The sequence below is a fragment of the Parasteatoda tepidariorum genome, chromosome 3 (genome assembly GCF_982258835.1).
Source record: "Parasteatoda tepidariorum strain Cologne lab strain chromosome 3, Ptep-v5.0, whole genome shotgun sequence".
NCBI classification, from domain to species: domain Eukaryota; kingdom Metazoa; phylum Arthropoda; class Arachnida; order Araneae; family Theridiidae; genus Parasteatoda; species Parasteatoda tepidariorum.
Genome location: NC_141757.1, coordinates 61218606 through 61241278, shown reverse-complemented (window position 1 = coordinate 61241278; position 22673 = coordinate 61218606). Strand labels below are relative to the sequence as shown.

At 29.3% G+C, this 22673-nt stretch overlaps 1 protein-coding gene and 1 long non-coding RNA gene across 2 annotated transcripts in view; one reads left to right on the top strand and one right to left on the bottom strand.

The window, feature by feature from the left end:
- The window catches only part of LOC122269752 (uncharacterized), an 85936-nt gene that overhangs the window by 12330 nt on the left and 50933 nt on the right, over positions 1-22673 (bottom strand). The gene's annotated exons all lie outside the window — the stretch shown is intronic.
- The window catches only part of LOC107452034 (uncharacterized), a 142717-nt gene that overhangs the window by 100834 nt on the left and 19210 nt on the right, over positions 1-22673 (top strand). Inside the window, exons 7-9 of the mRNA XM_043044315.3 lie at positions 2764-2903; positions 17494-17639; positions 18473-18554. Coding sequence (XP_042900249.2) covers positions 2764-2903; positions 17494-17639; positions 18473-18554 — 368 coding nt within the window. The remainder of the gene's footprint in view (positions 1-2763; positions 2904-17493; positions 17640-18472; positions 18555-22673) is intronic.

The window sequence follows — 22673 nt, the reverse complement described above, 5'->3', positions numbered from 1 at the left end:
TCGAATAATTATTACGAGACATAATTTTTTTTTTAATTAAAAAAAAGTGTAACAATTTTTTTTTTAGAATCATAAATACTTTTGCATCCTTAGAATGTATTTGTAAATTTTACAATACAGTTTTAAAGAGAAATGATATTGTCTAGAATAATAAATAATTATTGACAATAGATATTTATAACAAGTTTTGGTAGTCATTAATGACCAATATAAAAATGCGTCTTTTACTTCCATTTTATTTTTAAATCTTAATAATAGAAAAATAATTTGATAAATTTAAGAAATAAAATTTTATTAAATGGAAAGTCCTTCATAAAAATAAAATGTTCGTTGAGAAAATAGGGATGCAAATCGTTATCCAAACTTTAACATTAAGGAAAGTGGCCATTATCATGGGCCATTAACATGCGAACCATCAAACTTTTCGTTAAAATTATTTCAAATAGTTTAACCATTTACTGTAATTTGTACTTCTCCCACGTTCGAATATCAATTATTAATGGTATTCGAAAAACGTCTTTTATCTTTTCTCTCCAATCACTGTTTCTTATAATCATGGGTTAGGCTAAGGAATGTTCTTTTTCCCTTCGATCTTCGACCTATTTGTTATTCATAAAGATATTACGTCAAGATCAGAGGTTTATTTAAAGACACTAGACTGTCTGGAAACGTTCATAAATCATAGGGGTGGTTTCCCTATTTAGTGTTTAAGGTATTAATGATTGGAACCTTTTTTCTCTCTCTTAAGACTTGATATTCATGTGTTGCCATCCCACATAAAGTATATAGCTTCCGTAAACTTCGAAAATGGTTAAGGTTAAGATGCGGCAATTATTTACAATGTAGTCATTTAAATCTTTAAATGCAGGGAAGAAACCATCAAAATTCGACATGGTAGTTTCAAAGCACTTTTTATGCTACGCTTTTATGTATTTGTGAATAAACAGGAATTTAGTTATGGTAGACAAGAAGATGAATAGATCGTAAAATTGCTTGTGAATTCAAATGCAGAAAAAAAATCATTCCTAAATAAGAATTATTTTTATAAATATTTGAAACCTAACTTAAAAAAAAATTTCAAACATAACAAAAATAAATGCAAAAAGTGTTGGTTGAAAATGACTTCAGTAACAGAAGGATCTTGAGTTAAGAATTATTTCAATCGAACTGTAGAAGGTTTATGAGGGTTTTACGGTCTCTGTACAAAGTTTAAGTTAGTTCCATTCTTAAGATTACGATATTATGCTCCGTTTTCTGGCTTAAAATGACTAGAATAGAGCATAGACATTTTTAAAGACAGGAGCGAGACCAACAAGACAAGATACAGCAGTGAATAAACAGTAAAAATGTTTGTCAGTCCAAATGTGAAGAAAAAAAGGTTCCTCAACACAGATTATTTTCAATAAATATACATCATAATACAAATATAATAATTTTATAATAATCTTTGGGACAAGACAGTAGTTTTAAAAAAAGTTTGTGCTACTTTCTTAAGCATTTTTGAAAGAAACAATTATTAGATATTTAGTTTTGTAGCAAGCAGAAAAATAAATTTGGAACAAACTATTTACTTTTGTCTGGTAATTAAAAATGGTATACAAGGAAATGATTTAGCCGTTTAAAATTAATTTTATCCACATGAAAAAAAAACTCATTTCTAAGTAGAGGTTATATTCAATGAAGATATCAGAACTTATCTTTCTTTAGTATAATCATCAGTACAAAACACGGTAGTTTCAAAAATTATATTACGTTACTACTTGCTTAAGTATTTGTGAATAAAGAATACTATATATGCTTTATGGTAAACAAGTAAATTAACAAAAAATACGAAACAAATCTTTCATAAAGAAATCTTATTTTCAATATATAAATATATGATTATATTAAAAAATTAATATATTAATAATTGCAAAATATAGTAACAAGAGCATTTATGGATGATGAAAAAAATATATTTTTTCATTTCCCAAAAAAAAGTCATTCAAAAGAATGTAGCAAAAGCATTTGACGCAGTAATAAAATCATCAGATTGTTTCTAACCACAAAAAACTAGCACTTACAATATATTCTAGAATTTTACTAACTTTTGAAAAAGATTAATTTAAATTCAGATGTATACATACGAGTGTAGTTTAATTATTTTTTTTGCTATTTTTTTCTTGAACTGGTATTTAGAGAGGTGGCCCACCAATGAAATTGTTTCAGGCGTTTAAAATGTGATGCGTTCGTTATTTGTAAATACTTTGTCATCGCTGCACGGAAAAAAATTCTAGTAAAATTATCGTAGGTGTAATAATGACATTTCTAATGAAAGACTTTTTTTTAAAAAAAAAAGAGAATTTTGGTTTATAAAACCAAAATATACGGTATTTAAACCATTAATTTCATAGTTTTTTCCTGTCATATAGTTATGATTTACTGGAAATTCTGGTTTTCAAAATTATAGTGATTACCACATGTTTAGTAAATACTGCAAAACTGAAAAATAAATTTACCCGAATAAATGGTTTTCATGTCATGCTCTGAGGAAAACATCATGATAAAATTACCAAATTTTACCACATTTACCAAATTTTTGAACATATTATAAAATCGTGAGCACGTCGGCAAAAATTACCAATGTTTTGATGTACTCATAGACCCAGAAACACGGTAAATGTTACGGTGTTTTGACCGTACTTTATTATCAATTAGGTAAATTGCTCATTAATGCATGCATTCCAATGAGAAGATATAATTCTTTTTCTCTTTTTGCTTTAGGGTAATGGGACATTTGTAAACAGCATTGTTGTTCAGCATCATCCGTTCGTTCTTCGAACATCTGACAGAAAAATTGATGTAGCCTGTGATTATGAAGAATTGAAATTGAAAATTAGAGGCGCAAAGGGTGTAAAACAGCCGTAAGTGTAAATTTATAATATGCAAATATTTTTAAAATAGGGAGTAAGTTGAATATAATATGGAAAGAAAAATATATATGGCCTTATGATTACTGCATTTAACTAATCTTAATAACGCCAGGTGTTTTGAATAGTACAACAGTTCTCAAGGCTCATATATTCTATACTGGATGAATAACTGACGTATAGTTTTTTTTCCTTTGGATTTTCAATTTAATTTATATCTGTTTTCAATCAGCCACTGGGAGCATAAGTTTCCAGATCTTATACTAGACGTAAAATACCTCTGGGTAAATAAGAAACTGTCAAAATTTTGAGCTATATTTCACAACATTGCTTGATCTTTGAATAATTTATAAACAATAAATTTCTCAATATCACACTTGTTGCTGCTGCTTCTGATAAAACAATGAATGGTGTAGCTTTTAGACCCAAATCATTTGCACAGCCTTCTCGTTTCATGGGGGTTTCAATATCAGGATGATTTTTGCTTCACAGTTTTGCACTTTTTTAGTCTTTCTATGTAATAAAATTCCAACCACCTTAGTCCACTTTAAAAATTGGTCCACTAACTTGTGAGATGCTTCATTTGGTTTACATACGAAACAGGATTGCGTTTCTCTTGACCAATCTTTCATGAAAGCGGATTAAAAACTGGATAATTTAAAAGGCTGCCAATTTATACACCAGAACACCCAGTTAAAGAAAAATGAAAACTATTGATTTCCAATAAATAAGTTATCACGTAAATGTATCAATTAAATTTGATGCCAAAGTACTAATTGAGCTTTGTGTAGCTTAAGGAACATAGTATCAAAAAAATTCAGGCCTTTTTTAATATCAGAAAGTATACTTCAATGTTGAGCCAAGAGTCCTAACAGTTCTTGAAGCAAGTTACGACGTATACATTGCATACTCCGCCACATTAAAAATATGCATACTTTCGGGTTTCAATTTCTGGTAATTCTATAAAATTCTTTTTATCATTTCTTAGATATTTTTTAAAAATTATTAATTTGGAAGAAAAAAAAAATTAATTCCAAAATTCTTTTTATAATTAAATAATGGTAATAACTAGACGAACCACTAAAGCTGCGTTTAGCTTTTGAAAAAAAATATAGAACGATCATACTACAAACAGCAAGCCAAAATAAGTTTTTACTTTTTTTGTGTCCACACCGATCGTTACGTTTCCAAATCGATATAGTAGGATTTAAGGTATTAAACGTTAAATATTTAATTCCGTATCCTGCAGTTTTACAACAATCTTCAGAGACAAAAGTTTTTCTGGATCAAATGTATATTTATAAAATTTATTTTAGTTAGGAAAACTAATCTACATTATTAGAGAAACTGATGAAACTGATTAGAGAAACGAAGATAACTACTCAAACTTAATTTGAAGGTGGTTAGTACTACTTAAAATCATGTTTAACCCTTTGACTGCAAATTTTGTCCCGTTTATTATTCAAAAGGACAAAATCGGTCACAAATAAGGCAAATTTAGTATTTAGGATTTTTCTGACAAGCGGTTATCAATTTAGAGGCTGGGACATTATGTTCCGGCCGTGCTTAATGGTGGGATACATATGTCCCATCTGTAGTGATCGACTTACTACAAGCACATCTATCATTCCGGAAAATTTATTATATGAACTTTTTTTTACATGGTATGATGCAGCAATCTTTGCATAACCCGGCATTACACATTGGACAACTAATATTTGTTCTTTTTCCTATGTTCATTTGAGAAAATATGAATAAAATATGAATGGACATAACAATCTCAATGAAGAATTTTAGTGGGATATATCCGTCCCAGCGCAAAATCACAATGCCATTTCATACACGAAACTCTTTAGCGTCATCTAGGGGATATTTGACACATGAAACACGCATACTTGGTTCGACTCTACGACTGGGACATATTACAATGAGTTTCTAAGAGCTTTTCATCCCATTAATAATTTTTAAGCATTTGTTGAGACAAATGAGTCGGTAGGCAAAGGGCCAAAGTAGTAGTTAGTAGCCAAACGGTTAATCTACCAGTAAGTACATCTATTGTAACTAACTGAGACTTAGCATTCTATTCTAATTTATTTGCTATACCCGATATTTATATATGTATTACAAATATTTTAAAACGCATTAACTGAATAATTCCCTTCCCTTGAAGCCACACAGTGGCATGCAGAATTATGTGGATGCCTGGGGCAATTTCCTCAAATGTCCCTGAAAGGGGGAGTGTAATTTTTAAAAATAGAAAATAAAATATTAAAAAAGAGACAGACTAAATAAAGCATTGGATGAAAATAATAATTCATACTTTTTATAAAAACATTTGTAATTATAAGAGGAAAGTATTCTATGATAGGAAATAATTGATTTCAAGAAACTCTTCATAATTTGATTTTCTCAAATGGAAAGAACATTAAAATTTTATAGGTGATCTCACCTAGACACCATAACACCTAGTTGAATATCTGACATCATTTGTACACCTATTCTAACTTTTGCACCAATATTACCCGTTTCGGATACTCAAAAATACAGATTGTAATAACATATTGCTAAAATTATATATGTGTATGCATTTTCAGTATCTAAATTGACTAAATACAAATTCTAGGCGAAACAGGAAAATCCCGCTTTTTAATCTTGTGATTCATAGTCTTTATTTTTGTCATTGTTCATTTTCAATGTCCAGTAATCCTCTTAGGAAGCAAACGTCGAAAGTCTTTTTCACAATTCTTCTTAATTCCTTTTCTTTTGAGCTTATACTTCATTAAAAATAAAAACTGAATGAAAAATAATAAAAATAGCCCCATTCAGAATATGCATGCGACACGCCGTTTTCTTTGGTTGTTACTGAACTGTGATGCATGACCTGATGGTCCAAAGGACATGGTCAGTAATTCAACGAGTTCAGGATGTCTGGCTGGTTCTTGATACATAGCGGAAAATTAAATTAGTGATAGAAATCATGTAAATACGTGTGAAACTTTGGTGACAAGTGATTGCCCGCGTCCGCCGTTTGTTTTTCCAACCATGAGTGGAAAGTTAATTAGAACCAAAAATTTTAAAAGTGAATCGCATCAATGTCCTTTCAGATCAATTGCGATTTCCCATTGTTTTACGTCTATGCGCGTCCCTTGTCAAGCGTTTTTACTGGAGCACGGAATGCAAATACCGTCTCCGTAGTAAGCGTTATTGTTCAAATCGACTCACATCGCGTCCGGTCACGTATTTTATTCAAATGGGAATCACTTATCAATGACACGCAAATGCGAGAGTCAGGGTCCTTGAAATTCCGCAGTAAAAGTGTGTGCGTTGGGAGAAATCTTCACTGTCATGGTCACGATTCCGTTAATATTTTTCAAAGTTCAGATTTTGGGATAAATTTCTTTTTTTTTTCCTTCAAAGTTAAGGTCCAGTTTCGCTTATATCCGAGGGGTCGTCGTTATCAATAAAGGGCATCCATGCTTAAAAAAATTGTTATGTATGCGGTCATTGAAAAATTTTATTGTCTTAAAGGAAGTCAAAAGCGTGAAAAGAAACGCTTGCGGTGATATGAATAGAAAAATTCTTAAGGCTATCTTTATTTCATAAATATTATGTAAGGGTTGAAAATATAACAATAGTTTGATTTGGTTTTTAAATTTTTAGGAGAGGGTGCAACTATAGGAGGGGTCACTATTGCATAAATTAGAATGTATTGCATAGCATTGTTCTGCTATTTGAAAATACGAAAGAATAAATCGCAATTAAATATGTAAATAAAAGATATAAGATATGTAGGTGTCATATGACCATTTTATATAAAAATGGACTTTTATAAAATATTTTTAAATTCCACTGTCTTTTTTGCGAGCAAATAAATTACGCAAGGAGAAATCACTGTGATAGTCTTGGTTCAGTAAATAATTTTAGAGTTCAGATTTTCGAATAAATATTTTTATAATTAGGAAGGAAATAAAGCATTGTTCTGCTATTTGAAAATACGAAAGAATAAATCGCAATTAATTAATGCAAATAAAAGATATAAGATATGTAGGTGTCATATGACCATTTTATATAAAAATGGACTATTATAAAATATTTTTAAATACCACTGTCTTTTTTGCGAGCAAATAAATTACGCAAGGAGAAATCACTGTCATAGTCTTGGTTCAGTTAATAATTTTAGAGTTCAGATTTTTGAATAAATATTTTTATAATTAGGAAGGAAATAAAGCATTGTTCTGTATTTGAAAATACGAAAGAATAAATCGCAATTAAATAGTCAAATAAAAGATATAAGATATGTAGGTGTCATATGACCATTTTATATTGAAATTGACATTTCTTTTACAGAATATTTTTAAATTCCACTGTCTTTTTTGCGAGCAAATAAATTACGCAAGGAGAAATCACTGTCATAGTCTTGGTTCCGTTAATAATTTTAGAGTTCAGATTTTTGAATAAATATTTTTATAATTAGGAGGGAAATAAAGCATTGTTCTGCTATTTGAAAATACGAAAGAATAAATCGCAATTTAATATGTAAATAAAAGATATAAGATATGTAGGTGTCATATGACCATTTTATATAAAAATGGACTTTTATAAAATATTTTTAAATTCCACTGTCTTTTTTGCGAGCAAATAAATCACGCTAGGAGAAATCACTGTGATAGTCTTGGTTCAGTAAATAATTTTAGAGCTCAGATTTTTGAATAAATATTTTTATAATTAGGAAGGAAATAAAGCATTGTTCTGCTATTTGAAAATACAAAAGAATAAATCGCAATTAAATATGTAAATAAAAGATATAAGATATGTAGGTGTCATATGACCATTTTATATTAAAATGGACATTTCTTTAATGAAATAATTTTAAATTCCACTGTCTTTTTCGAGCAAATAAATTACGCAAGAAGAAATCACTGTCATAGTCTTGGTTCAGTTAATAATTCTAGAGTTCATATTTTTGAATAAATATTTTTATAATTAATGTTCAGTTTCCCATATTTCCGAGAAGTTTTCGTAATCAACGAAGGGTATTCATGATAAAAAAGGAAGATAATCATGCATGTGGTTATTGAAAAATTATATTGTCTTTAAGGAAATGAAAAGAAGGAAAAGAAACTCTTGGGGCGATATTAAATAAGATATGTATAGAAAAGGGACTATTTTTTCATAAATATTCTATATGAAAAACTATGCTTATGCATCGATTAAAAAAATAGTTAGATTTGGTTTTTAAAGGGAAAAGGTGCGAGTAGTCATTATTAAATAAAGCAGAATAATTTTCATGCTCAAATATTGTCTAAGGAAAAAAAATAAAGCATTGTTCTACGATTTGAAAAGATGAAAGAATGAAATGCAATTAAATGTGTAAATAAGAGATATAAGATATGTAGTAATATGTGACCATTTTACATTAAAATTTACATTTCTTTTACTATATATTTTTAAATTCCAGTAAATGTCTTTTTGAGAGCAAATAGATTACCTTAGGAGAAATCTATACCGTCATGATCACAATTCCGTAAATATTTTTAGATTTCAGATTTTCGGATAAATATTTTTAGAGTTAAGATCCAGTTTCGCATATTTCCCAGGAGTTTTTGTAATCAACAAAGGGTATTTTTGATTTAAAAAAAAAAGATAAACATGCATGTGGTCTTTGAAAAATTATATTATCTTAAAGAAAATCAAAAACGCGAAGAAAAAAAACCTTGGGTGATATTAAAGAAAGAAACGTTATAAATCTATTGCTACAGTTTTTGGTATAGAGTGTTCAAAAAACATTATTTTCCGCTTGTAATTTATTTTCCGTCCCTTAAATCTCTAAAAGCTTTAAACACCATTGATAAATCAAATGAATGTCTATTATAAATTGATTCTCTTTTTTATTATTCATTATAATAAATCAAATGAATGTCTATTATAAATTGATTCTCTTTTTTATTATTTCTGGAGAAATATGGAAATAAAAATATTAATATAGAAGTGTTTCCATTATTTTGTCAACCCTCTGTATGAGAATACTGCAATCAATGAGAATTTTAAAAAAAAATTAAAATAAATGTTTTTAAAATATGCCACTCAAAAGTTCTAAGCCTTTGGGTTGTGAATCAAACTTGTGTCTGAATTTCTCCAGGGGTCTCCGAATTCGTGCGAAGTACAAATCTAAATCATTAAGTCGCGATGGCTCAGGGGATAGAGCGTTCGTCTTAAAATGAGGCTAACCGGGTCCGAATCCCTGTCGATACGAAATCCGCATCCGACTTGCACCGACCACAGTGCTGATGTGAAATATCCTCAGTGGTAGACGGATCATGGGTTAGAGTCGCCTTGCCGTCAGGCTAACCATGGGAGGTTGTCGTGGTCTTCCTCTCCATGTAAAGCGAAATGCGGGTTAGCTCCATCAAAAAGTCCTCCACGGAGGCAAATTTCTCCCAATACTCGATCCAGGAATTCCCTTGTCTTCAGGGTTGGGTTAAAAATTACAAGGCTAAGGAGTTGAACATTAGTAGCCGTAAACCCATAAAATTGGCTCGGCTGTTCAACGACGGTTATAAAATTATAAAATAAAATCTAAATCATTAATATTTTTCCTTAAACATTGAACATTATGTTTGATAAATACTTAGTAAAACAGGAAAGTAATTTAAGTTTATTAGATCGCTTATTAATTCGTTGTTTTCCTATTATTATGCTCATAATTATATTTTATAGAGAGCCGCTCTGTTTTATTTTTTAAATAATTTTGAAATCATTCCATTTTTGTTACATTTTACGCATTTTTAATAAGTTATACAAATTTCAAAATATGCACTTCGATCGCTTAACAAATCTTTCTTTTAATTTTAAATCATTTAAAAAAAATCACAAAAAAAATCACAGAACTTATGATTTTCAATTTCTTATTTTAAACAAATTGTGTACAAAAAAGATTTGTTCGATTAATCTCACTTAAAAATTATAAATTCCAGTTCTTTTGAATGCTGGTGAATTGAGCTATTAAAGTTCTTATCTTAAATTACGATTCATCTTTAAAAACATTTTTATCATAATTATTCTTTTCACTGTTGAAAATGTGATCAGTTGGCGTAAATAAATAAAAATCTGCTAGCCTAATCATAAAAACGTTGTTATAATTAACTACATGTTAACATAGTTTTTCAGAACAATGTAAATTCATTTAAATTTAAACCATTACAGCTTGTAAGGATAATTAATAATGTGTAATTGCAAAGATCCAGGTGCGTTAAGCAAATTGAATTTGAGTTATATATCAAGGTATAGATTTTATTCATCAAAAATAAATTATGAAATTTTTTAACGAAAATTTTCCCTAGAAAGCTTGCATGTAATACCAATCCTCAAATTCAAGTATGCAGTTCAATCACTTTTATTTACAGCAATAATTCCTCTGTTTCATTAATTCAATTTTAAACAATTAAAAAGAAAGTCCCCAATCAAATGTTCTATTTTCCGAAAGTCACAATAACGAATTTAATTAAACAGGATATTCACTGCACGATATTACCATTTTCAACGTAATGAATTTCGGAGAAAGTGGGTCCGGTCGTAAAAGAACAAACACCAAAAGACAGAGTTCCATCAATTTCACTTTCTATCAAATGGATACAAGTCATCACAGTGGAGATGGTCAATTAAATTTCAGACATAAAATAGACCATTTCTTAGAAGCAGTAGGACTTTGTCCCCCATCACGACATCAATGCAAAACAATGCCAAGTCCCAACTTGGCAAAGCTTTAACAGGGCCAATGTTTCCGATCTTAACAAATCACGCGACGTCATAATACGTTATGATACATAAAAATAGTCAACCTTTTTATGTATCAGGTCCCGGATTCATAAAGGTTTATCACCTTTTATTTTTTGCAGAACATTCTCAAGGTCAAACTAAAGTAGAATATCAAGCAGTAGGACACGGACTACAAGAGCTACAACAATGACATTATTTTAGGAGTTTCTCTTATCCCTAGAAGGCTGACCTATTGTTCCCTGGATTTTTATATTTAACATTTACATAACATATTCTTGGACATGTTGAAAGGTTTTTAAATAAAACGAAATGAACTGGTGAGGCAAATTAATACCTGCGAGCCGAAACTCGTATTATGAAGTACGGCGGTCAAGCATGGCAGATTTGCTATTTGATTGAATTTTTTTTTTTACTTCACTTTGTTTGCTCGAAGCATTTTTTTTTCCCCTTCTCTTTTTCCATTTTCTTATTCATCGCTACTTCTGCTCTGCGTTTTATTATAGAACCGTCTTACGTTATTACTTTTTAGACTTGTTTTGACTATCCAGATTGTATGTTACTCAAAAAGGTTAAAAAAAGCTTCAAAAACTCTTAGAGAAATGGCAGGTTATTACAGCAGGGAGATAATACCCTATTTTCTGTAAAGAAAGAGACTAAAATTTTCTTGGTTTTGAAGAGGTTCCTATCCTATTTAGTACAAAAATGAGTTTTGAAAGTTCTTAAAAATATTCATTAGCAACCCATTTTTCTATTTGTTTTAATCGGCAATGCAATATTTGGCATCAAAATTTTTTTTAAAATTATTACTCGGTAATTTCAACATTTTATTTTTTCGTGAATTTCGTGTTTTCTCATTTATTTCTACTTCTGTTATACGTTTTATTTCTTAACGGTCTTTCAATATTATTTTTCATGATTGTTTTGACTATAAAATAAAGGTGCAAAAGACTTCGAAAACTTTATACTTCTAACTCGAGAAATAGTAGCTTATTAAAAAGAGATAACCTTTCAGAAAAAATACCGTATTATATTGGTTTAAGGGAGTTTCGGTATTTACTTGGTTTAAAATTTTTACTGAAACTTTTAAAATATAGTTTCGAACTGCATAATTTCTATTTTCTTTAACCAACAATGTGATTATGCCTGATATGGAAAATTAAACATTGACCTTTTCTAGATTCACTGAAAATTTATATTGTAAAACTATTATTATTCGTTATAATAAGTGTTGCTCATTATTTGATGGAATATTTTAAAACTTGATTAACAATTTTACTTATTTTCGTTTTCTACACTAATTTCCATAAGAAATATGTATATGTTTGCATTGAAGCAATTCAATTTAATACAAAATTTGGATACTATATCTTAATTCAGATTGAAAAAAAAATAGTATTTGTTTTGCCTTAGCATAATAAATTTGTTGTCTCAATGGGAAAAAAAGGTTACTTTCAAAAATAATCCAAGCTTCTTTCGATTTTTATCACATATTTTTAAAAGCCATGTTTTTCTCTCATAATTTTTTACAAAAGTCATTTGTAACATTAAAAATAAATTTTTTTAACATTTATTAGTATTTATCCAGCAAAAAGAGAACATGAACTCAACTCGAAATATTAGAGTGACATTGGCTTCATATATAATTATCATTAGAAAACCAAATGAGAGACAATGTTGTCATATCTTTTATGTAGCGTTTGCATACAATTATTAAATTAAACAACATTTTAATTTGTGGCTAAGTCTTACTAAATGTCATCTGAATTAATGAATTTATATAATTCTCTAATGTAGTGTTATTATATTACAGCGAAACAAAGACTTTTGTTGACATTTACTTTATTTCGCTCAATCATACAGCTATGAACTAGTGAATATGCTGTGGCTTTATATAAAATTAAAATGAATTATTTTATTTTATAACCGTCGTTGAACAGCCGACCCAATTTCATGGGTTTACGACTACTTACGTTCAACTCCGTAGCCTTGTAATTTTTTGAACCAATCCAGAAGACAAGGAAACTCCTGGATCAGTACCCCCAGAGGTATTGATTTGTTGTGGGAACATGGGGGACTTTGAGCCTCGACAGATTTAAGGTGCATCAGTCACCATTTACTACACGGGGAGTCTTCGGCCGGCGAGGATCGAACCCACGACCTCTTGGATATGGGCCAAGCGCCCTACCGACCAGGCTATCCCGGCATAAAATGAATTATTAAATTTTTTGTGGTTTCGTTGAATTTAACATCATAATTGCTATTGAATTATTTTTACAAAATTCAGTTTGGCGGAGAACTTGCACGCTCTCTTGTAACTCAAATTGGTTTCAATTTCAGTTACTCAATTAAATATAAATGCATAGAACTTAGATTTTGTTTTTTTTTTTGCTGATTCCATAATTAACTTTTTTTCATGGCCCGGTACGGTGACGCACCAATTGCAGAGAAACTATCCATTAATATCAAAAAGTTAATGATAGAGAATTTTCGAAGAATTAAAAAAAATATTTTGAAAAAGAAACTATGACATTTAACCGAACAATATTGAGAAAATATATAAATTTCTAATGCACTAAAATCTACTTTAAAAAGTAAACAATAAGCTTTTTCTGGCTCATCCAATGAGGTTTAACATTATCATTCACACTTTGAATTTTCATTCTAAAATCGGTAAAATAACTGACGGCAAAATAACTTCTTCGGTAAAATAACTGACAGCAGTCTGTCCATCTGATTAAGCATACAGTTTGAGGTTAGGAACATTTCTTTACCTTCGCGATTCTGAAACCATTTACAACTGGTACAGTTAAAAAACTGTGAATACAAAACTATACGGTTTTGCAACTATATACAACTAACATAGTTTCTTAACCATAAAAATAAAACTTAAACGGACATATGAGCTCAGTGGGTGCTGCGCCATTTATGAATGACTGATAGTTTCGTATTCCATTAGTCTAGGGTCAGCGATTGAAGAGTGTTGGAAACTAGAAACTTTTCATGTATTGAAGGATTAAAAGAAATCTTGTGGTATCAATGCTGGGATTCTTTTTTTTTTACTTACTTAAACGATTGAAAACTCCTCATGCACTACAAAGTATAGCATGAGGCTTACAGAAGTAAGTAGAAAACAAAAACAAGAATATTTAAAAATTTACATTAAAAACAAAATTGCGCAAGGCAATGCTGGGCTTTGAGCCCCTGTTCAGTCATGTCATTGACTTATTAGCTTGCTCAACTACCATATGCGCCCAGCTGCACGGAACAAAATGGCTTCAAGATAGATATAGCTGACGTGGATAGAATCCTGGTTTTTAAACCGTATTCATTAAAAACATTCAATAAACGTGTTTTTTTCTCACACTTAAGCATTTGGGTATATTTTTTTATGGTTATTTGACTGTTTTAGTTGAACATGGTAAAATAACAATTAAATAAATAGCTATTTGGCTATTTTTACCGAGAAATTTCTAACAGTGTACCAATAAACGCATTTATTGCAACTTCATCCTCAAACGCACTGCTTAAAACACCTTAAGAACTGGTAGCGAATTTTATATAAATTTTCGATAAATAATTTAATCTATATTTTACTTTCCAAACATCCATTGATTAATATTTATAACAACAAATGTTTCCTAAACATTTTGTATTAACATAGGCATTTCTTTAGCATTAATATTTAATTACCATTTAGTAGTGGTGAGTACTTAGAGTTCTCAACTTGATAACCCGCCTTTAAAAGAAAGAACTTAAGAAACCTGGTTGTATTTTTGACAGTTAACGTTTTTATGTATTATAACATGTAAATAATGAGTTATTTCAACAAAATTTAAAACTATAAACACATTTATTAGTTAGAAACAATGGTGGGAATATACTAAAAATACTTGCCAAAACTAAATCTTCATGTCAAACTAATTTTATTCGATTTTTATTTTTATCCCAAGACGTCAATTTTAAAACTTACTCTTTGAGTTCGAAAATTTACATATTAAAGCGGATATATGTAATTACATCTAGAAATATAAAAAGAAAAACTCTTAAATTTAGACCTAAAGAGTGTTTGGAGGGTCATTTTTTAAAAACAACTATTATGGAAAAAATCTATTATATTAATTTTTTACTTGCTCAAAGTAGTTAGTAACCATTGTTGGTAAAGAAGAATTGTTTTCAGTATGTATCTCGGCAAAAACAACTAGGATTTCCTCAAAATAAATTTCAGTTCTCATGAAGAAATTGAAATAAAAATTGCAATAACAAAAAATTGTTACATGAAACCAATTTTTGTGAAATTCAGATATTAAAACTTGTTGTTTAAAATACATTTAAAGTAATTTTTCAATATGTAAAGGAATTAGGTTATTGATGCCTTTCTTTTTGCAGTTTATAGTAAAAAAAATGAATCTATGCACACTTTTTCTGTAGTTTTTTACTAAATAAATTTTGTATTTATCCGCTTAAATCAAACCAGTTTACTTCTGGGATCAAATTGAACTCTCTCTGCTTTAAAATTTTAATTTAATGTTTTTTACACATTCCGGTACATTGCCATTAGTGTAACCTCAATTCCAAAAAAACTTCAACAATCTTATCAAAGTGCTGGTTTTTTTTTCTCAATGCTTCTTGGATAGTCTTATCACCAATCAATACACCCTTGATAGCTTAACTATTGCAATTTAAATAGTTGCGCTATTCAGTGTAGCAGGAAAAAAAATCCCATAAAACGTCGTTAGACGAGATAATTTTCTCAAACATTGAAAACTTTGCTATAACGATGCAGAAAACGAACGTTTTTTTCTTTCTTTCGTGAATATGGAAGTATTAGATACCAGTTCTGAATATATTATTACGCATGTCAAGTCAAAAGATTATAGATATTTTTCCAGTCGGAAGACTTAATTTGTCTTGTAGTACCATTTTTCTTTGTACATGTGACTAACCATATAAATTAAATGTCTTAATGATGAAAACTCCAAACGGCAAACATGCACTTACAGTTTTGAATTGCAGTTCTTAGGAACAAGTTTTGAACAAACAAGCTCCTGTTTGAAACAAATCTTTTCTTTTTTTTACTTTGTAAAAAACATCGAATACTCATAACAGACAGTTAAGAAGAGCTGCTTAAAACTAATTATTCCTAACTCTCGTTTGCACACGACCTTTAAGTCATTAGCTTTGCTAATGTCCTAATTCACGTGAAGTAACAGAGCTCAGCTGTATTTAGAACTTCTTTAAAATCGAAACATTTATGGATTTTCAGTCATGAAATCATTATTTCTGCTCAGCATGTAGTCTTCGAAAATAAATAGATATCCATATAGGTGCTTGCTTCACGAGTTCGGTGTAGAATGTTGAAACAGCTAAGATTATTACTCTCGCTACCGGTTATATTTTTTTTACTAAAACCAGCTTTTCTTTTCGTCCGAAATGGAAAGTAATTGGAAAATTTATAATGCCCTTTCGCATATCTGCTTCCTGTTAAGAGGAAATAAATCTGACGAAGTTAGAATAAAACTGTTAGGTAACAGACTAGAAATGTTTTTATTTACGAAAGAGGTGGTGAAGTAGTTTGATCCACCTATTAAGTAAATTGAAATAAATAAAAAAAAGTTCTAAATTGGCGACAAAGTTCAGGTTAGTGGATATTATGTCTCTTCCTTTGGCAAATACTTTTTTTATTAAACGTTATTTGTATTTCGCAAACCATTTTGCTTTGTTGGGAAATGTTAAGGAAGTACATTTCCTATTTTTTTTATTGCTGCAAAAGTATTAAAACACGTTTGCGTTATGAACTGGTGCTATGTTTGCAGTCTACTTTTACCTGTTTTCAATTCTTATCTTTTAGTCACTAAATAACATCATCTTTTTTTTTAACCTTTGTGGATTCGACGAAGTTATATTTAATTAATTATTACAGTATATTAATTTGAATTCAATTATTTGTAGAAATTGTGATGGTGTAGTGATTTGGGTCTCTGTTCCGTTTCGTTTTAGAGCCCAGATAATTCTTTACTGTAAGATGGCGTACATAGTTTAAAATTAAAGCTTTGCCTCGAGTGTGGAGTAGTGAAATTGTAAATTTTCTATCGTCAGTCAGTTCTTTTTTGAATTGTAACTTTATACAGATATATTCACTTCATTTAATCACATAAATTAATACAACATAATAAGATAGTATTTTATATCTGCTCTTCTTTAGTACTGTTTCCAAATACATACTTTACAGGTTTCTTAAACTTCCTCTAGATACATCAAAATGAACATAAACAAACTAATTATGCATCGAAGTTGCCAGGTACGCAAATTAAAAATACATCAATGTTACAATAAAATACATAAACAACTAATAAATCTAAGTTAAGTAAAAGATGTAGCTAAAAAGAATTATATTTTAACTAATTCGGTGTGTGATACGGCACTGTATTTAATTAACTTCACGTTAATTAACATTCTAACTTACGTGGGGATACTTAGCTCAACTTTAACACACCATTTTGCTTTTAAACGATCAGTTGAAGCTGGCGTTATAAGTCTCATGTGTGGGTATTTGTGATATTCTTCTTCTTGAAATACAAGTACCCAATTAGGTCGAATCACAGTTGCTAAAAAAAGTGTTAACGTATGGCAGCAGTTAAAAGGAAAATGTTTAAATTCAATTATCATTTACTTCTTTTCCATACAGTTGAATAAACAAAAATTGAAATTTTGAAGATTAACCTGTATTCGTATAAGATAATACTAATAATTATTTCAATATAAAATAAACATTAAAATTTTAAAAGAAAATTATCTAATTTTTTTCTAGAGAAATGAAACCACTGGCTCACACCGTAACTGCTGTTGCACCAACTCCACCCATACGATTACGAGTGGTTAATGCTACAGATCAGGATGTCACTGGTGTCGAATTGGGTGATTCTTTGTTTTTGAAAGTTGAATTAGCAGATGAGAGTAAGTTGAATATGCATAATTTGAATGTGTAACAATAACAATTTTATTTTAAAGCTTTATTTTGCTTGTGAAAAAGACCATATGCAACTTTAAAAATTCTCTTGCTTATTTTTTTAACTAAATAGTGTTCAAGTTGTGGTTATTTAAATAATAGTTTGTGCACTATTGTAATTTATGAAATTAATTTGCAAATCACTTTTAAATAAGTTTTGCCTTATTTAAAGGAATCAAAAAGAGTAAAATTTAGAAACAAATGCTAAATGCTATAAAAATATACTAAAATTAAAAAATTTTGTATTAAAATCGAAACTTATAACAAAAGAATACATATAAGTTATATTGCTCAAAAGCAACACTAAGTAAAAAAGAAGGAAGGATAAGTTGTACTTAATGAGCAAAAAACTTCTAGTATGTTAATAGAAGATATTTCGATTATTCATCCTTCGTATTAATTTTAAGAAAATCAGCCAAAGCTGCAATTTGACTTTTTTACTGTTTTATTTTACTTTAACTCTTCGAAACGGGCGAGACAAATATGCATTCGTACAGAATGCATATATGACTCGCACATTCCGAAAAGGTTAAAATTGGGAAACACCACCGATGTTACCTTCAAAATATTTGATAAAATAGAAATATCGATGATTTAGTTTAAGACAATGTCTAGTTCTGAACCAATGAGAGAATTTCAGGACATTTGCACAATTGGTTCTGGAGTTATGAGACAGACGCGTAGACAGGCAAAATCTTCCTTTTATATAGATAATTAATTTAATTATCTAAACATAAGATTAGCCATTAAAACTTAGTTATTTGTTTACTTCTATCAACAGGTGTTTATGGCATATTTGGAAGTGATCTTGTCGCTCGTAGTAGTGGAGGATCGGAAACGGTGCTTCTTATCAATGATGATGGGTAAGCAAAATCATTTTATTTTACAGAGTTTGATTGAACGTGTTTCAGCAAGACTGTGCTAAGTAAGAAAATAAAATATCTCAGAGAAATCACAATCGGCCGATAATCTTTAAACGCTATTTACAAAATTTTGTCACTCTGTGGCAACTGCCAATTTTGTCAATACTTGCTAGTAAATTATTTCTAGTTTCTCAAAAACTTCTTAAATTTTTAAAGCAGAATATAAGTTCAAATTACGATCTAAAAATAATTTACTTAATAAGAATGATCAATTCTAGTATATAAGTATTTAGACAATGATTACTTGAGTTACCATTCATGTTATTGTTTAAAAAAATATTCAAGTTAGATTTTTATGGCTAACAAGTTTCCACTAAGCTTAAAGTATCTCTTCGATTTAGAAAATCATCCATCATTTCCAGTATTTTGTGGACTGGAGAAGCTGTAAAATCATATCAATATCAAACTTTCGAATTTCAATTTACTGATAATTTACTAAGCCAATTTAGAATAATAATAATTCAGTTTCTTCCTATAACTCAACGTTCATGGGAAAAAAAGAATTCTCTAGTTTTTAAACACGTTTTATTATTATATTCTTGCTATATGAACATTTTAGTATTTGGTTAGGACCTCCTGTTACCAGATTAAAAAAATCATTTGCTATGCGGCATTGATTCATCATATTTTTATAGACTCTAAAAAATTGCGTATCAAATTACGGTTTAAAGTACCGGCACTTTGAGTGTCTTATCCGTAAAATACATTTTATCGTAAAATCTATTTTTGCCGTAATTTTTAGAATAATATTTATGTAATTAGAGTGATTCAGTGATTTAACGACAATTATTACTGTAAAAATTATGATAAATCAGATTTTTTGTTACTCCGTAACATGTTCCGGTAAAAATAGTTTTTAAGGTAAAAAGTATCGGCACCCTGAGCTCCGGTACTTTTTACCGTAATTTGATCCGAAAGTTTTTACAGTATATTTGATAGTATTGAAGATCTACCATAATTTACATATATTTTCCGGAACAGATTTGAGGTCAATAAATATTTTTCAGTACTTTTCCAACACAACTAAAAAGTTAGTCTAAATCTTACATTAAACAAAATTTTATAATCTATTATTAGAAAATTATGGTATAAACATTCCGTTTCGGTTATAAAATTATGTATATGGATTATGGATAAGTATGTGCATAAACCGTCCAAAAATAACATCTTAACCTCTAAAAGTATTATTTCCTTGCAAACATCATTACAAATTACAAATTTTAAATGAAAGGAAGAAATTAAATTATTATATTTATTTCGGAAAATACTGTACTTTTATGCAATAAAACATAATATGTCTGTACTCAGTAGCAGAAACCCCCCAGCATGGCAGCTGCTGCTGCATATTATTACACCATATACAGATTATTTTTTATCTAAATTCTTTGCTTTATTTTTAAAAATCGATAGAGGGAATTGCTAGACGCCCGGTGGCTGAGTGGTAGCGCTTCGCGCTCCCGTGCCACAGGTCCTGGGTTCGATCCTCGGACTGGGCAAGGTTGACTCAGCCTTTCATCCCTTCAGTAGGTCGATAAATGAGTACCAAGCATGCTTGGGAACTAAACACTGGGGGTTCCGCGTTCGGCTGACCACCTGACCGGAACATCTGCTCCTGCTCCCCAGAGCCCAAGGTTAAGAAAACTGAGATGGGCACAGTAGGCCTTGGCCCTCTATGGGCTGTCGCGCCGCTGAGTCTAGTTTAGTTTAGAGGAAATTGCTGAGAATCTTTTTTAAAACATCTCTGAACTTGTATTTAAAAAGCTAAATTCAGAAAACACCGCAAAAAACAAAACAAAAAAAGAATTTTCTTTAGTTACTTGATTGCAGGCTTAACTGTATAAGGATTTATTGCATTTTTTAGACTCATTGCATAAAATTCACTTTAAATTTAAACAACATAAAATGTTTATACATAATGTGCTGAATTTTCACAATAATAATCTTTACCTGATTGCGTTAAGGTCTCTGATAGAGCTGCTGATTCACTCCGTAAATTCTGTTCCCGGTAAAATATACATATAATGTAATTTCTTTGAATTAAAGGCTTAGTACATCACTTCAAGTTATTATTAAGTAAATAACACCAGAAATTAAATAAATTACTTCGACCAATTTTTTACTAACTTCTGTCATCATAAGCCAGATTAATAACAAATTCTAAGCACGGACTTCAGATTTATCACACTAATAACAATACGAAGTTTTTATCTCTTTTGAAATGTTTAATGAAATTGAAAGAAACGAGACTGACAGCATAATTATTACGTTTTATTGCAACCCCTTCTATGAAAGAAAAAAAATCTGATAACTTTATTAGACAATTTGCTTCTCTACCAACTTGTCAAATCTTAACAGGATTAAGGGGCCTTCTAATTTTATTGGCTGCTGTTTTCAACTCGTCTTTAAAGATGTGATGCTTTGTTCTGAAACCAGACTCCAGAAAAAAATTCAACTTAATAATGAAATGATTAATACCGAAATATAACAGCAAAAACATCAGACAGAAAAGAAAAAGTGAAACCTTCAACGTCATATTAAGGATTTGCTCCCTTTTGTCATTTTGAAAAATGTAATAGCCAAACTTGTTTGAGAAGACATAGTTTTACACGAAATATATTTAATACAGATTAAGCATATATGGAGCATGAATAGCATAGTTAATATAAATTGAAACTGGGTATAATGCGAAATTAAGAAATGTGAAAAAGTTCCAATAAAAATTGCCAGTTCTCTTTACCACAAAAATGCATTCTAACCATAAAATTTTACAAAAATTAAAATCTTTTCTACCGTAATATTTACAATAATGTTTACTGAATCACTGTATTTAATGATGTAAAAATTACGGTTTAAAATTTTATAGTTCAGGATGCAAGTTTTTGTTACCATAATTTTTTCCGGAATTTTTTACTGCGTATTTTATTGTAAAATTTGTGCAACTTCACATTTTTAAAATATTAATTTTTTTTATTATTGTTATTATTTGCTGTAACTTAGTCACATCTTTCATTACAAAAGTGAAACAGCTTCAAACACTGCATTAAAATACCATAAAATGTAACACTAAATTCTTATATTTGTTTTCCCATGCATAAATTTTAAAAAACTCCTTTATAAGAAGATATTTGATTTTTACAATAAGTCCCTCAAAGAAGGTGAAGGATTATGATTCTAAAAAATTATACATTAAAAAAATTATCAAACATTCTCTTTTTTTCTCACCAAATAATTATACACTAAAAAAATTATCAAACATTCTCTTTTTTTCTCACCAAATAATTATACACCTTAATTTTTACTTAAAAAGTTTGAAAAATGAGTTGGCAAAAACTTTTAATCTAAAAAGAATAATCCTTATGCATGATCTGAGGAATCTAATTTTTGAAATACACAAACTCATCTTAGAAGTAACTTACAATTTTTTTTAAAAAAAATTAATAAATATCATAACTTTCAGTATCAACGTACAGTTAAGATTATTTAAGTGTATTATAAATTGTGTATTAACATTGAGAACTATCTAACTGAATTAATGAACCATATAATTGAACTAATGCTCATGCTTGACATACATAGAGCATTATAAACATTGAACATATTTTAAATAGATATTAAATTAATCATTCACAAATATTTGACATGTTTTAAGATTTTTAAAAATCTTATTAGCAGCAAAAGAATTTTTTCAATAACTGCAATAATGTGTGCAATACTGATGTTAGAAATATAATTTTTACAAACAGAGAGAAAAAAAATAGATATTTTATCTGGAAAAATTAAATCTATCATCCATAAAAAAATAAATTTTTTATCAAACATCAAATATAAAATGTAAGGAAAACTAATGATATAGAAGAAAAATTTAGTTTTACTCGTGATAACGAAAAACCAAAAGAATTTTTTTATCACTTTCACAATCTTAATCGAAAAACATTTCCTTTGGGATTTTTTTCCCAGACGCGACGAAGCATATTATACATTTAATCAATTAAGACGTTGCTGACATTCTGTGAGAAATATTTAGTCACATTCGATTTACTAACTTATTAATTGTAAATA